Source organism: Mauremys reevesii, linkage group 7 (genome assembly GCF_016161935.1).
Source record: "Mauremys reevesii isolate NIE-2019 linkage group 7, ASM1616193v1, whole genome shotgun sequence".
Taxonomy (NCBI): Eukaryota; Metazoa; Chordata; order Testudines; family Geoemydidae; genus Mauremys; species Mauremys reevesii.
The window spans coordinates 13,992,748-14,009,348 of NC_052629.1; the positions used below are offsets into that span (position 1 = coordinate 13,992,748).

Consider the following 16,601-nt stretch of genomic DNA (forward strand, 5'->3'; position numbering starts at 1 on the left):
GCGGCAGCCTGTGGGAGGTCCGCCGAAGCCACGGGACCAGCGGACCCTCCGAAGGCATGCTGCCGAAGGCAGCCTGCCTGCCGCCCTTGCGGCGACCGGCAGAGCGCCCCTCATGGCTTGCCGCCCCAGGCATGCGCTTGGGGTGCTGGTGCCTGGAGCCGTCCCTGGGTCACACGACTCCATGGTTCCCAGAGAGCCCTGAATGGCAGTGAGGTTTTTCCTCCATCTTGTGGTGGGGGTGGTGTTTTCAAGCAAGGTCAGTAAATGCTGACTGAGCCTTTCCCCTGGAGTATATCGACTCCTAGATTATAAGGCTGGAAGGGACCTCCAGAGTCTTTAGCCTCACCTGTATAACACAGGCCACAGAGTTACCCTGTCACTCCTGTACTGAGCCCAATAACTCGAGTTCCTGCCTCCCTCACCATCTTCTGTTTCAATAGTTCTAGTGAATTCCATAGGGACTCAGGGCAGCCCTGCAATAGACACACGTGGGCTGACTTTGAAAGAGCCTATCTCCCTTCTCCTGTGTGTGAATACAGCAGAGTCAGGCTTGTATCATCCTCACGCACAGCTTTGCCAACATATAATTTTTTTTATCATGAGATTCATGATATTTGTTGTTATTCCTAAAGCCCCAATTCCTGGAATCATGTTATTACAAGCAAATCTCAGTGCTCGCTCACTCTTTTTTTTTTTTTTTTTTTAATACGAGTACATTTCTACCCTCCCGATGGTGGAGGAAAGATGAAAAACAAACCCAAAGGCTCTAAACCAGAAGGCGAATAAAAAGGATCTACTATTTTTTTAATCTCATGATTTTTAAGCTGACCTCATAATATTGGGGGGGCTAAGTCATGATTTTCTGAATGCTTGGGTCTGGCAATACTGCAGTCTAGACCTGTAGTTTGAACTCTACAAAATCTGCTTTCAGGAAATGTAATTGCCTGGAGTGCAGTGGGAACTTTAGGAAGTTTGTCCAAGATTACATCGAAAACTGCCAGCAGATTTAGAAACAGAACCCCTGTATCTTGTCTCCTTGCCTGTTGTTTTAATCCCTTGGTCATGGTATAGCAGAGTATCAACAAGGTACTTTATTATACAGTAAAACAGGTGACCCTTACTTTAAATCAAATTTCCAAAGCTAGCTATCTGAATTATCTATGCAAATGTCATGTTTGTCCACACTAAAGTAGTAATTAGGCACTTGTTTGTTCGCAATTGAATGTCAATTTCCACTTCTAGTAACTGATGACAGTGACAATAGCTGTTATAGGAAAACCAATGTGATTAGAAGTCTAGCAATTATATGTCTCTACTGAAGTCATCTTTCTACACCACTATCTTGCAAGCAGCAAATTGTTAAAAGAATCTCACTTTCACCAATTGATTTCATGTGTTTAAAGGTTCCTTTTGTATTTCAGTTAAATTAGACATAAACAGAAGTCATGAAAAAATTAAGCAAATAACAGAAGAGCTGAATGAAGCAAAAATAAAATTAGAAACTAAGGTAGAGTAGTAATACTTATAGTATGTTAATTATTGTTATAAATAAATGGGCTCTTATTTTAATACATTGTTCATGAACACTTTGAAGCAGTATACTTCATGTAGTGTTTATATTAATTATCATAGTGTTTGCTTTATGTATGTATTTGTATGCATTTCTATAATGCTCATCGCCATAGTATCTGAACACTTCACAAGAACATCGGCCTGCCGTTTTGATCCCAGTCCTATAAGCCTCACCATTCAGACTGACCCCTGAGATTGCAGGGAGCCCCAGGGGCCTCAGTAAGATTCCATATGGTCTCAGAGGTATACCAATCTGGTTATTTTTATACGCTTGGGGTCTTGATGTAGAAGGTAGAACACTCCTTCCTTCTCCTTTATCAACACTCTAAGATACATGGAGTTTGTTCACATACGCGCTTCACTGCCCACTTCCATTCAATAATGGCCTTACCTAGTGTGCACTGAAGTAATTAAGAGAGTCCCAGAATTGACTTTAGTGAGCTTTGGATCAGGCCTTAAGAGTTCCCACCTCATCCACACATCAGCAATTCTATTTGTGTTACTCACTGTCTAGCATGTACAAAGATTGCACTTATAGTTTGGCTAGTGCCATTGTAGACAGAACCACCTTTCTAGCCAGACCAGTTAGTGTTCAGCCACTCACTTTTACATTTTCTAATCTCTTTTTCCATATAGTAGATGTGGAGCCTTGTTTTGAGACGTACTCCCTTTTTATACTCTCAGTTTTGTCAGTACTAATAATTGTGGGTGAAACTGATGTAAGAAACCCACTTGTTTGTGCCTGCAAATGAGGTCTAAATGATATCACCTGTGCTCTTAAATATCTGCACCCACAAAATTGTAGGTGCATAGTAAGCAGGCAGACAGAGGCTCCTTTTAGAGTCAGGCCTATGTTATCTCTAGTATTTTACCTATAAAATAACAAATAGGTTATAGATAAATCTTGCAGTCTTCTGGATTGTGCTTTGTGCCCCTTTTGACTTTTACTGCCAGACTCCTATACTGTACTCTAGTGGTGGGGGTTTAGACTGTGTTTGTGGGGACACAGGGGGTGTGGCGTGGAGCCTGCCCCCTGGTCCATCTGTGTCCCCCCCACAACCCCCATCACCACCGCTGCCCCCTCCACCACTCCCGCGGGCCACTTACCATCTGCCTCGGTTCCTGCCTCTGGGACTCAGCTGCTCGCCTGGCCTGCCACGTCCTATTGCCACCGTTTGGGCCTCTAGCAGCAGCCAGCCAGCTATTGACTTTGCACAAGTGCTTGTGGGTGCACGCACCCCCCCCCTCCCCCGGACTGACCCCTTCCCCTCTGCAACAGGCCCCCTAGCTTTGCCCCTTGTTGCCTGCCCCGTTTGCCCCTCGCAGCCTTCCCCCCCCCCCTCCAAAAAGACTCCTATTTTTACCAACACTTATTATACTACTAATTCATTTGGTGAGGTGAATGAATGGTTTGGTGGCGATACTGATCTCTCAAAAAATATAGGCTGTTGTGTGGTTTGCCAGTGGTATGCACTTCAATGCTATTGTGACAGGTGCTATAAAACCCCCTAAAATAGATTAAGGTATGTTTGGGGGGGGGAAGAATCCACATACTTGTTTAGAAACGTTTACTAGTTACAAATTTAGACCTTGATTCGGCAAACAGTTACACATATGCATGTCAACAGCCCGACTGACTTCAATGAAACTAATGTGCATAACTGTTTCAAAGATCAGAACCCAATATGGATCTACAATAGGAACTGGTCTTTAATCAATACAAGGTTGGAATGTGTGATATTTGCTAGGTAACCAACCCCCTGTAGTCCTGCTTATAAAATTAATTTATGAGAATCACAATTTTATTTGTATACCCCTAATTTCTTATTGATTCATTCTGGTTTATAATTGTGGTTTGTATGGTAGGTATCAGAGGACTCAAAAGTAAAACAATTGCTGTACATGACTGGGGGAGAAAGGTGAAGATGCATTCCTAATTGAGTCCAGTGTCTTTTATACATTAATTAATTATATTCTTACCAATGTGTACAACAGTAGATTTTATTTGCTTGTTTAGTTTGAAATGGATTCATTTATCAAAAGGAAATGATGCAGGCAATAAAGGAAATGCCAAAATGCATTATTTCAATCAAATAATATTTCAATACAAAGATTATAAATTGACTAGTGAGATTACTTACATTGTCAATTATTTTTCAATATCTAAAATTTAGCTTATTCTACAAATTCTCAATGTATCTACTGCAATTAATATAATCAAACTACTACTAAGTAATAATATAATACTAAAGTCCTCCTCCAAATAACTGTATGTCATTTCTTCCCTCTACCCCTCCCCCATCCCAACCCAAGCCTGAATAAGTAGATGAGCCTTAGAGTTCAAAAATGTTTTGACATCTATTTCACAGAGACTGCTTGTGGTCAAGAGAACGCACCTAGGAAATATTAATTTTTTTCTGTTCTGTAAAACCAGCTAGCATGTAATTAGAACTTGATTTATAGCATTTTGCCTTTCATGGCTCAATGATTTCTTGACAAAAAATTATTGCAAAGTAATAGATTATGAAGGCACTTTGGGGCCGAAGAAACTACAGTAAGCCTGGTTATATTCAGTAATATAAATACAGAAGCACAATATTAGTAACTTCCTTTGAATCAGTACATAACAATAAATTATCCCAAAGCTCTTGATATTGGAGGAACAAGCTCCCTGACACCTTCACTAAACTATGGTTGGTATGTGAGGAGAAAATCTGGCCCATTGTTTTCTTTTCCAAATTCTCCTCATTTTGCCCGAGCGTCATTACTATTGATACTATCACCATTCTCTTTGTTATTCAGGCATATCAACTTGACTGTACCCTCTCTCAACTCGCATATGTAGACAGTTTCCAAATCTTGTTGCTTCTTCTTCCATAATATCTCTAATATTTGGCCTTTTCTTGCCATCCACACCACTAAAACTACCATATAGACTCTCACCGTATTTCCTCTTGACTAGTGCAATCTCATCCTCTGTGGGCTTCCTGACAGCCACTTTGCTCCCTTGTCATCAGTTCAAAACACTGCTAAGATCACTTTCCTTAACCAGTGTTTTGACTGTTTCAACCCTCTCTTTGAGTCCCTTCATTGGTTCCCACTCACCATCACATCAGATGCTTCTGGTGCTTGCCATTAAAATCCTTCAATAATTTAGCTGCTCCCTACTTATCTGCTCTTGTATCTTATCATATTCTGTTCCTCTATGTTTGCTTAGTTTTAAACCTCCAGCCATGGTTGTGCTACAAAATCATGAAGAATTCTCCTTGAGTGCATACTTCATGATTTTGTAGCACAACCATGGCTGGAGGTTTAAAACTAAGCAAACAGAACAGAATATGATAAGATACAAGAGCAGATAAGTAGGGAGCAGCTAAGTTATTGAAGGATTTTAATGGCAAGCACCAGAAGCATCTGATGTGATGGTGAGTGGGAACCAATGAAGGGACTCAAAGAGAGGGTTGAAACAGTATGCACAAATTAGTTGAGCAGCCTACCTCATCAGTTGAAGTACTGTTTAAAAAATTAAATCTGAAAATACAAATGTGTGCAGAAGGAAGGTTTTTAGTTTATTTGGTGTTTTATAGTAGAACTATCTTCAGCCCAAAGCTTGGTCCCTTCATTACCCTTCCCTGGCTGATAGTTCTCACAGTTATACTGGGAAAATGTATGAGACCATCAATCCCTACTTCCTCGTCTGTAGTAGAAGAGGCATAGCATAAATAGTTCTCTATGGCTAACCACAGACATTCAGAGAAGAGCACAATAACTTTGGATTTTTGTCCCTTTGAAGTTAATCTATGCCTGACTTGATGATATCTGGTTAGATGAAGAAAAACTCACCCCTATGTTAAGCTATCTAAAAGATTGTATGCTCTGTTGAGTCTCTCTCCATTCCAGATGAAACGTTTTCTGGCTAAAAATGAGAGTTAAGGACTCCATTCTCTATATTGGGAACAGCACTGATCTTAGCCTCTGAAGAGGGGATACTGCTGCAAAGAATTGTGATTACATTGAAGCTAATGAGAAAAGGAGACCCAATAAGCTTCCATGGTCCAGCAGCTATGCAGACTATTTTTTTTCTGGATAAGGTTCTTTATGTGCAAAACCTATACATCATGTGTACTTATTTTTATCACCTATAATCTTTTGTTCTCTTTGAAGGTTCAACAGCTGTCTGAAAAGCTCTTCTACTTACAGCTTTTGAAGAACCGTGAAGACATCTTAGAGAAAAAGAAAGTTGAACTTATGAATCAAAGGAGTATTTTTCTCAAAATCTTTGTATGTTTCCAGTTATACTATTTAGGAGAGTTCAGTTTTACAAAATACTGTATGACTACAGTCAGTTTTATATTTAGAAAAAAATTGGACACTATTTAATTATGAAAATCTGAATGATTAAAATTTGTTTTGGTTCTAACAAATTAAAACACAAAGAAATTCAGAATCTCACTCCAAACTTTAATCCATGATTTTAGATAATCTACCTGCTGGATTACCTTTAAAAACTTTTCAGTTGTCTTTATAATTTAGTAGTATTACTGCAGTGTCTAGCATAGTCTAAATTATAAAGACAACTGAAAAGGACAGAATAAGGAATACTGTAAATATTATTATATTAAGGCTACTTAGCTATAAAGGCAAAATTGCTGTCCTCTGATGGAATGTGAATTTGCTATCAACTGTATCCAATCAGATTTATCAGGTTATCTTTTCTTGTTTACAAGGTAAATAACTTTTTATTTAAATTAGTATTCAGATAAGAGCTTTGAATGGAATTTAATCTTGTCATTGACTTTATGAATGTATTTTTCTATAAATGAAAGATTTTCTTTAAAAAATAAATACTTTAAATTTGGGACCTACTCTAAAAGGCACTGAGAAACCCCATATTCCTTAACAGGGTCAGCTCTCTTAGGCTATATTTTGGGAGCTTAAATAGTGCAGTGGCCTTGTCCTGAACTTCTGCAGAGGAGTGAATTTCACCCTTAATGAGCAATTTAAAGAACCAAAAAGAATGACCACTTTGTGCCATTGATTTTAAGCAAAACTCTCCATTGATTTCAACACATGCTTAAAAATTGATAGCATAATGTGGCCTCTAACACTAATGATACAGCACTATTATTATAGAACACGCTCCTTTCATTTTGTCACAGGAGCGAAACAGTAAGATTAATGCAACAGAAGTAATGATGGAGATCTAGACCATTTCCCTGTTTTTCCAGGTTACAAAACAGAATACATACTGATTTTACATAGTTATAAGGGGGTAAAGCTGTATTTCAGCTTGATTATTTTAACAAGGATTCTATTTTCCTCTATGTATTTTCTTTCCACCTTTCTAGTCAGATACAAAGAGCAAAATGATTGAAGAAGAGGAGAATTTTATTAAGGAAATCACAGATTTTAACAATGAGTATGGACTAACATGTAACAGAGAGCTTTTGATTAGAAAAAAAGCCAAGACTGAAATATGTGACTTGGAAACTAAGGCAAATATTTTGAAAAATGGTACGTCTTATGTTAAACTATTTTATCTTGGATTGCTAGAGAATACAAATGACTAAAACTTAACTGAGTAAAGCAATAGTTTAAAACTGATTGCCTTCCTAGCTGGATATTTCTCTTAGGGCTAGATTGTGAGATCATAATCTGCCCTGAATAAGGGGCAGTGTGTTGGTGTAGCTATATTGCCCAGTACACTCTCTCCCACTCACTTGTGCTATGCAGGGAAGTACAAGCTCTGCGGTCCCTGCATCTACTCCTGCACAACTGTCCAGGAGGTCATAGCCAACACAGAGGCATGGGGGGGGTGCACATTGCATTACAACGTTACATGGACCACAATTAAGCCCTCAATGATTATTGACCACCTAGCTTTGAGTCCTACAAGCCCTCTAAATTCAGTGGGAGTTACATGCACAGGTGCCTCATGGGATTGGTCCTTTATAGTTATTGTCTGAAACAGGATCCTATGACCTTTTGAGCTAAAATACAGAATATAAGATTATCATAGCAGGTAGTCTAACCATGGCATTTCTTGTTCCTCTTCCTTGCTGACTGGGCAATCATTCTTTGTGCTAGCCATAGACCACACTAGTAACAAAGGCAATGGCTACTTGGACCATTTCAGTTCCTATTTCTCCAGGTGAACCCAACTCATCCATCTGGCAATAAAGTCCAGAGTCCCAGCAACATGAATAGCCAACAGAGGTAAAAAATTTCTCATTGCAGACAATTTGACTTGACAGACTTAATTCATCATGCACCTGTTCCTTGTATTCCCTGTTTGTAGATACAGATAATTCTAATAGAATTGTCTATATGTAATTTTTGTACACCAGGCTTTATAAGTATAAATGTATTTTTAGCCTAATGTCCTTTTAGAATATCCGAAGATGGTTAGAAGTAATTAAAGAGTATTTAAGATTATACCATGAAGATTAAAAGTGTAATACATTTTAACTTAAAATATATTTCTTCTTAGAAATGGAGTCAATGGAACGTGAAAATGCTCAGTTAAATGCACTCCAGCTGCAGAAGAATGAATTAAAGCAGGATTTATTTACTCTCCAGAGCAAACTCAAAGGTATTTAATGTGTTTGATAATCACTTATTATGATAATCATTTGTGATTTGACAAACATATTTGACAAATAGTTCCCCTCAGATATTTTTCACAGAAGTAAAAATGTTCCAATGACTATTCATTGTCTTAATGAAAGATATGAATTGTTACTTAGAATGACAATGGATAGTCACTGGGACAGGGAAAGAGAGTTAGAATGGATGTATAGCTTGTATTTAGGGACTCACCTGGGGGGCGGGATACCCAAGTTGCTGCTCCAGTGATATTTTTTTAGAAGTAGAACACAGCTTCAAGAGAAGAGATTGAAAAAGACACATACTAGAATATCCATAGCCCAGTGATAGTAGTGCACTACTCTTCTGAAATGTGGGAGACCCCAACTAACATCTCTTCTCCACATCAGGCAATGGGAAGAATTGAACCTAGGTCTCCCACATCCCAGGTGAGCGCCCTTATCACTGGGGTAAAACTCATACATTTATAAACATTTTCAAACTTAGATTCACCAAACAATTTTTTTAAATGTCATTTTTGGTTTGACCAAAAACTTTTTCTTGAAAACCAAAAAAAGCCATTGTCCATCTAGCTTTAATGATGAGCTGTTGTTTATCCTGCTAATCTTTTCATATATAATACAGCACTGATTTAGAATGAGGACATGAGAAATATATATGTGTGACTTGATTTACGAAAGAACCAACAAAAGGTGACAAAGTAAAAGTTTTTGTCAGTGTGCCACTGGTGCATATCTGGAATAAAATAAAGCAGGAACATCGGCTAACTCAGGATAATCTGGGGTCTGAACCTGCTCTCACTGAAGTCAAAACAGTAGGTGTTACCATTGTCTTCTGTGGAAGCAGGATAGGGGCCATAAAAGACAAAGATGCTTATAAAATTGAACCAGTAGTGTCACTCACTTCTAGACTATTTTTATCATTTATGGATAGATTGATAGTAATTTAGTTATCTACCCTCTCCCTCATTTCCTTTCACTTCCTGTTTCCATCATTCCTTTCTCCAACCTCACCTTCCTTTTCACCTCTTCTCTCTTTATAATACTGAAACAATCTCCCTCCAAAATACTTTTGTGTTTGAAATACAGCTCTGATCCATGTATACTGTAACACCTCTTGATAGCCCATCATCTAGATTATTATATACAAGGATCTAGTAATAAAATGGGTTTATTTGTGTGACACTTCAAATAGTGCAGAGTTCACTGGGTCCAACTTTTGTCCCATTTTGTTTAACACTGCCGTCCATTCACCATCATAATTATTTACTGTACTACAGTAGTGCTTAGGAGAGCTAGTCATAGACTAGGGAGGCCACTGTGGTAAGTGCTGTGCAAATTCAGAACTAAGAGATGACGTCTGTCCCAAAGAACTTACAACATAAGAGTATTTGTATTCTGCCATGCAGAGGTGTGATTGAAGTATATACAGACATATATGAAATCAAAGCTAGCTTGAGTAACAGCAGCAGCACTGGTGTCTGCACAGGCTACTCCTGCCTGCCAGAACCCTGCATACATACTCGAGCAGTCACCGACCATGCTGCCGCAGCTTCGCTAGTACCATTGCTCAAGCTATCTTTGTTGAGTTTTAAGGAGGGTTTTGGAGGAAGACAATGATGTAGATTTGCAAATGGTAGATTTGCCCCTCCCAACTGCAAGGAACTGCATGTGATAAGGAATGAAGGGCTTGTTTAAAAATTGTACAAGTGGGTGATGGCATCATGGGCCAACTGGAGGTGGGAGTCAACATCTCAATACTGAAAGAGATAACTAGGGTGGAGATAGGCCATGAAGGGCCTTGAAAATGAAGACAGGCATCTTATGTTTCATGTAATAGAGAAGGGGGAGCCAGAAGAGGGATGCAAAGACAGGAATGATAGGGTCAAAGTGACAGGACAGAAAAATGAACTTGGCAGCAGCATTTGGAATGGATACAAGCCGGGCAAGACTACATTTGTCAAGGCCAGATAAAAATCTGAAAGAATCAGCAATATTTAGTCAGCCTGGAGGTGAGGACCTACAAAGAAGTCCAAGTCAAAGATGATACCCATGACATGGGTCTGAGTGACAGGAAGGATAGCTGTATTGTCCACAGTGATTGAGAAAATAGGTATTGAGGAAGGCTTGGGGGAATGGGCAGGAGATAAGAAGCTGAGTTTTAGCCATGTTCATCTTGAGCTAATGACTAGACATAGGTGAGCATGTGTCAGAGAGACGGGCCAAGATTTTAGTTTGGACAAAGGGAGTTAGGCCTGGAGCCAAAAGATAGATCTGAGAGTCATCAACATAGAGATGGTTGAATTTGTATTTACAGATGAGATTAGTGTGTAGGTGTAGAGGAGGAGGAAAATCAGGAGACGAGAGTTGTGGAAAGAAAAGAAAAAAAAACCAGTTGACTGTGTCAAAGGCAGCTGACATGTCAAGGAGAATGAGGATGAAGTACTGGTTCTGAGATTTGGCTAAAATAGTATAATAAAGCCAATCTTTTATTTTTATTAAATCTACAAAGCTTTGGGTATAAAATGGAAATAACCAGAACGTATGTATATTGTTTAAATAATACATACGTAATAGTAGTTGAACTAGGAAAGAAATGCCATAAATTGTTCTTTATGAGGTTAAAATTTTAATGTACAGATACTATAAGCATCCTGCAGATTTTGCAATTGCTTGAAAGATTACAGTTGCATGGTAACTACACCTGTAAAATATTTTAATTTTATGTACTGTGATCTAATATATTCACCTTCATAGCAGTTTCCACAATAATTAGAATGTGTGAACTTATAAAATGCAGGCTGTATGTGAATACAGATGATTAATATATATTAGTAAGGACATTGTTATTTTACTTTTAGATACTGAAGAACAACTACGTGAAGCTGAAGACATTACAAAATGTTTAGAAGCAGAAAAAGTCAAAGTTAGTGAAAAGCCTCAGACTGACATTGAATGTTTAAGGTAATGATCATCAGTTGTATAGTTTAGTTTTCAAAATTAAAATTTGCCTTTATGATTTTGGACCATTCCTGTAATGTCATGGTAGCTACATTGGGCCTAATTTTAGCTTTTTCTGCATAGTATTCCCTTTGAAGTCCAAAAAAATAATTAGTGTGTGTTACAGAACAAATCCTGTTGCCCTTACTTATGACATCCAGTTAAGTCAAAGACTTTGCTCCTTATTGTCTGGCTATACCAAAAGGAGGACAGAAGACACTTGATATGGATTTAATCAGGCCGCAACTTTATTATTAGATGTCCGGGACTACCCAGCAGATAAAAGTGTACAGTGCAGGTAACCTCGTTTATTCCGTAATTACCCGGGGGCTTCCAACAGCTCCTCCTCTTTTTCCAGCCAGGTCCCTCCAGCACATCCTTTGCCAGGACCATACCATCCACCCTCCCCCCTCACAAGAGGGTTGAGGTGGGCTATAAGAAAAGGGGGCCGTTCCAACCATAGGAGCCCCCAAACTCCCTGCCCTGTTCCGTTCCTTTAACCAGCACTTCCTTTTTATGTCCTTTACCAGGCCATTTATCCGGTCACTGGATGTCTTCCCTATCGAATACCTGCACTGGACATCTGCCCCACACTTACAAAATAAGTTGTGACATATAGCCTACTACCTTTTCTACTCACCATAATAGGCCTTCTCTGACACCCGCTGTGGGGAAGGCCAAAATCCCCCACTCCACTGAAGCCAATATAGTGGTGAGGGAAAAATTGCTTCCCAGGCCCCCTAAAAAGGAGCAACTAGCGCAATGCCCACAGCAGCTTCGAACTCCACCTGATCATCACACTTCAAAGGGAAGTGGGGGGTGCTGCCTTGCCTGCTGTGCTGTTTCAGCCTATAGAATGGAATAGTGATCCTAGTCCCTCTGCACCCACTGTGCAGTGATCTGAGGACACTGGATTCACATACATTTAGATTTGATCTACTTTCCCTGATCACTCCCACCCTCCCCAAGTGTGACTGTCTTCAAATGAAGCTACTGTGGAGTCACTCCTCTGGTGCACAAAAGGTGCATCAGCAACCCCGTATGGCTAGTTCTCTCATGGACGTAAGTAAAATGCAGGACCATGTACTCAGTCTCTGCTCTATGTGAGTACTTGATCTTCCATCTTACTCACTTTCTGAAAAACAAAAAACAAACAAACAAAAAAAGGACTTCCCAGTCCTGGAAATTGACATCTATCTTAGTTTGCCTAAATGTGACATTTCCCCTTCTATACAAATGTAAATTCTGAAATATCTTTCAAGGAGAATCCATAACTTTTCAATACAAAAATATTGAAGACATGTTAATATCCTGTTTTCTGAGCTTGGTGAAATTGTCCTTGGATTTAAGAACTCTTTAACCAAGCCAGGGCTGGTTGCAGGCACCAGCGAAGAAAGCAGGTGCCTGGGGTGGCCAATAGAAAGGGGCGGCGCTCCATCCAGTATTGGGGCAGCACCTCGGCTTCGGTGGCAATTCAGCGGCGGGTCCTTCACTGCTTGGGGCAGCAAAAAAGCTGGAGCCGGCCTTGAACCAAGCAAAGGAAAAGACTTCTTCGTAGCAGAGGTCATCTGAAGTTCTCTTTTCCCCATGGAAATTTTTGATGAAAATGAAGTAACATTTGTCATCATCTAAATCTTCCATGGAAATTTGACTTTTCAGCTGAAAACTGAAAGATTGTAGCTATATTCTTTCAATTAAAACAGCTCCCAGGAAAATTTTGCTTCTCAAAACCCCAATTTTCTGTTGAAAAACTGTTTTCATAGAAAATCAACCACGAACCCTATTTCCCAACTCTTTATACAGAGCTGAAGCCTGGCCAAAATTCCCTCCAAATGAGAATTAATTAATTTGGAAATCTGCATACAGGGGCAAAAGACTTTTGTACAACATGTACACACAAGATACAATGTAAATAATAATAGTAGCTGCTGATCCATAAGGGAATGTGTTAGAATTCATTCTTTTACATTATTAATTCCATGGTGATGCATTAGCTTTTCTGATGTATGAGGTTGTCATCTTCCTTCTAAATAATACACTTCTCAGAGTAATTTAGTGCTGTAACATCACTTAATAGTCAGCCTGGCATAATTAGTTTTCTTGGAAAGACAGTCTGCTTAGAAAGTAGGGAACCACCAAGAATTAGGGCTATTTTCAATCCCCAGATTTGCCACTGACTCACTGAAAGACACTGTGCAAATAAATTAACCCGTGCCTCAGTTTCCCCATTTGTAAATAATGATAAGCAAGTGAGGGGTCTTCTGAGGTTCAATCATGTTTCTAAAGTGTTCTAAGAACTTTGGATGGAAGGCACTATAGAAGATAAAATATATTTAAGTCATGAATACTAATCAATGAAGCATCCTACAGAAATAAAAATCAACAGGAAATATGAGGAGATTTGCTGATTAATTGATCATAGATTTTTATTTTATGTTGCAATAAGTTTATATTAATTAGCTACTGGCAGCATAGTGTTTAGAAGATGTATGAAGTGCTACTACTACTAAAATAGTAAACATTTCCTTTTCTGTGACTTAGGAAATTCTTTTAAAAACCTACTACATTCACATAAAATCTGTTTTAGCATTTCACACTTTGGGCCAAATTCAGAGTGGCGTTTAAGTAAGTCCAAAGTTGTTTAAGATAGTTTGGCTTACACCTTCATCTTGGCTCTTTAGCATGTAAGTTGCAACAACTTAGACTCAGACTCATACACCTTTACCAGTGTGTTTCTTACAACCCTGACATATTACAACTTAATTGGGCCAACTGAGCTAAGATAGAGAGGGAATCAAAGATGGTTTAATTTACATTCTATTAATATAAATATGGAGCCATAAGAGAGCAGTGTTGAAAGAAAAGCAACTAACAGGAGGGTGTAAAAGAGTAAATTACTTTAGCTTACGCTGTCTTGGATTCACCCACTCACCTCTGCATTTGGAAGGAGAAAAAAGAGTGGATGTTCTAGCTCAAGTTATGAATTATTGGCTAAGTTGCTAATTATTAAGCTACCCTTGATTACTTGCTTTCTATTCTATAGTTGCATGTTAAGAATGAACATGGCTATGGCTCTTCCTTCAAAATAAATAAGCTATTTTAGATTAACAACTCTTAATACCGAATGAAGGAAGTATAATTTCAATACACCTGACACAAAGCTGACTCAGCAAGAAAATAAACACACTTCCACATTAGTTGATAGACTGACTAAAACCTGACATTTTGTTGTCATTGTGCAATTTACAAGAAAAATACTAATTAAAAACTTCTTGTCTTGGAAATAATTTACTATAAAGGCTTAGAAAAAGATTAACTAAATGACCTATTATATTTCTTAGTTCATTATTGAAATGTAACTTGTATATTCCTTGTGGAAGACTTCAAATGTTGCTTCAGACAAAATCTGTTAAGTGTCATTCTGATACAGCGGTACTCTTTACACGAGGTAGACTATTTTTTCCCCCAAACACAGGCAGTCAAAAATTTCTGACTACAGGTATTGGTTCTGTATCATTTTCAAATGAAATATTTTGTAAAGAGGTCATTGTCTTGCTAAAGTCAATCCTACAACTCCCAGGCAGGCATGCCTTTGCACCTGCATGGAACCCTACTGATGTCAAATGCCCAGAAAGTGTGTTTTTCTGTCACGTTAGTTCAGCCAAGTGAGCTTAACATGACTGAAAAGCCCTGTTAAGATACTAACATTTCTGAAGCTGTGTTATTTGGCTTCAAACGTGCTAGTCTACATCTTAGAGATTTTCAGTAATGTTAAGCTAATGTGATTTAACTAATATGATTGGGGAAAAAAACCACACTTTTTTGGCCTTCAGGCTAGGGCTAATATGGTTATGCTTAAAAACAGGGTGCTGCCTATGCAAAATCCATTGTAGGAATGGAGCCTTTGTTTCTAAATAGCATTTAGAAACAATATTTAGTATACAAAGGATGATATTTTGACAAGAATCATGGATAATATACATAGATTTGCCTAAAAAATGAAAGAATCAAAACATTTTGGTTTACTTTTTATAGACAGAAAAACTACATTACCCTGTAAATGGTAAAAATACAGATGTTTTTAGTGCCTCATTAGAAAAGAAAAAAAAAAAGGAGACACAGACGGCATCAATAAACTTGATATATGTAGCTCCCAGACTGCCCTCTAAGTCTGTTATTGTATCACATACTTAGGCCCGGCTCAAAAATCAATATTAAAAGTAGCTGGCAAAGGAAGACTCTTCATCACAATTAAGTATATATCTTAAAGTATATTGCATTACAGCTGAAAAAGGCTTAAAAGTATAGCAAGGTAATTCAAATTACAGTGACTGACCTTGGAGCTGAGCAAAATGCTCTGTAACATGTCTATGGTTTAATAAAATCCCTCCAAAATCCCTCCAATTATCACTCACGGTCAGGAAAAAACCCCACTCATTGGTGATTCAAACAGCTGATGGAGCTGATGTAGATGAGCAGATGCTCCACAATATGCCCCAGATATAGGAATCAGCCACACGCAATTTAAATAAAAAGCACTGATATAGTTATAGCTAAATAGTAGCTTCCAACACTTACAAGTTTTCCCAAAAACAGATGGAATTTCTCATGCTCAAAGATAAATTTGGGGAAAATTTGTTAAAGTTTCTTTTGGCTTTTTCTGAGAAATAGGAACACTGAAACAAAATAGTGTTCTCCAAATGCAGTATTTTCATGGATCCTCACCCATGGATACGTGCCTCGAAGGAATGCCTCTGACTCAGAATTCAAAAATCATTAATACACATTGGGGGCAGGAGGCACTCAATTACCTGTTGATTAGATACAACTATCAGAATTGCCAACAATAGTCTTTTCATTGTGCACCACCGATGGTAGCGGGTCTGTTGCCAGATACTGCTGCTGCTACAGTCTGCTTACTGTTTATCTCCAATAAATATTATTTGTCTCAGCCTTCAGAAACTGAAGCATGTATCATGTACGTGCATTAAATTGCTTCTGTCATACACCTCAATCACCTCACCTGCACTCTGCCCATCAATTAACCTCCACAGGAACTACTGTGAACATTCAAAACTCTTCAGTAGCTTCTGGTGGACAAGAAATTTACAGGCTTCAAGAAATGCCTTGAGTGTTGCTGGAAGATCTAGATCACTGACTGGCAACGCTCTTGGTCTAATGTGCCCCAGAGTAAGAATTGGTTGAAATTTCTCAACTGAAATTTTCCTGCTGAAAAACAGTGTTTCATCAAAAATGAAGTTTTTTTGGCAAAATATCTTTTGATTAAATATTTCATTTTTTCTATGTGAAATTTCAAAATGAAATTAAACAATTGTTTTTTCTTGAATGGAATTTTAGATTTGTTTAATTTTTTTCAAAATCTAATAATTTTCAGTTATTGTTTTTCCCATTTTCTCTCCCTTT

General features: G+C 38.3%; 1 protein-coding gene and 1 long non-coding RNA gene across 3 annotated transcripts in view; one reads left to right on the top strand and one right to left on the bottom strand.

The window, feature by feature from the left end:
* Nucleotides 1–16,601, bottom strand: part of LOC120409367 — a 102,559-nt gene that overhangs the window by 26,659 nt on the left and 59,299 nt on the right. The gene's annotated exons all lie outside the window — the stretch shown is intronic.
* CCDC172 (coiled-coil domain containing 172) overlaps nucleotides 1–16,601 on the top strand; it is an 87,708-nt gene that overhangs the window by 567 nt on the left and 70,540 nt on the right. For both annotated transcript variants that reach the window (XM_039547321.1, XM_039547320.1), the window contains exons 2-6: nucleotides 1,422–1,507; nucleotides 5,737–5,853; nucleotides 6,921–7,086; nucleotides 8,063–8,164; nucleotides 11,039–11,141. In XM_039547321.1, the coding sequence (XP_039403255.1) occupies nucleotides 1,422–1,507; nucleotides 5,737–5,853; nucleotides 6,921–7,086; nucleotides 8,063–8,164; nucleotides 11,039–11,141 (574 nt within the window). The remainder of the gene's footprint in view (nucleotides 1–1,421; nucleotides 1,508–5,736; nucleotides 5,854–6,920; nucleotides 7,087–8,062; nucleotides 8,165–11,038; nucleotides 11,142–16,601) is intronic.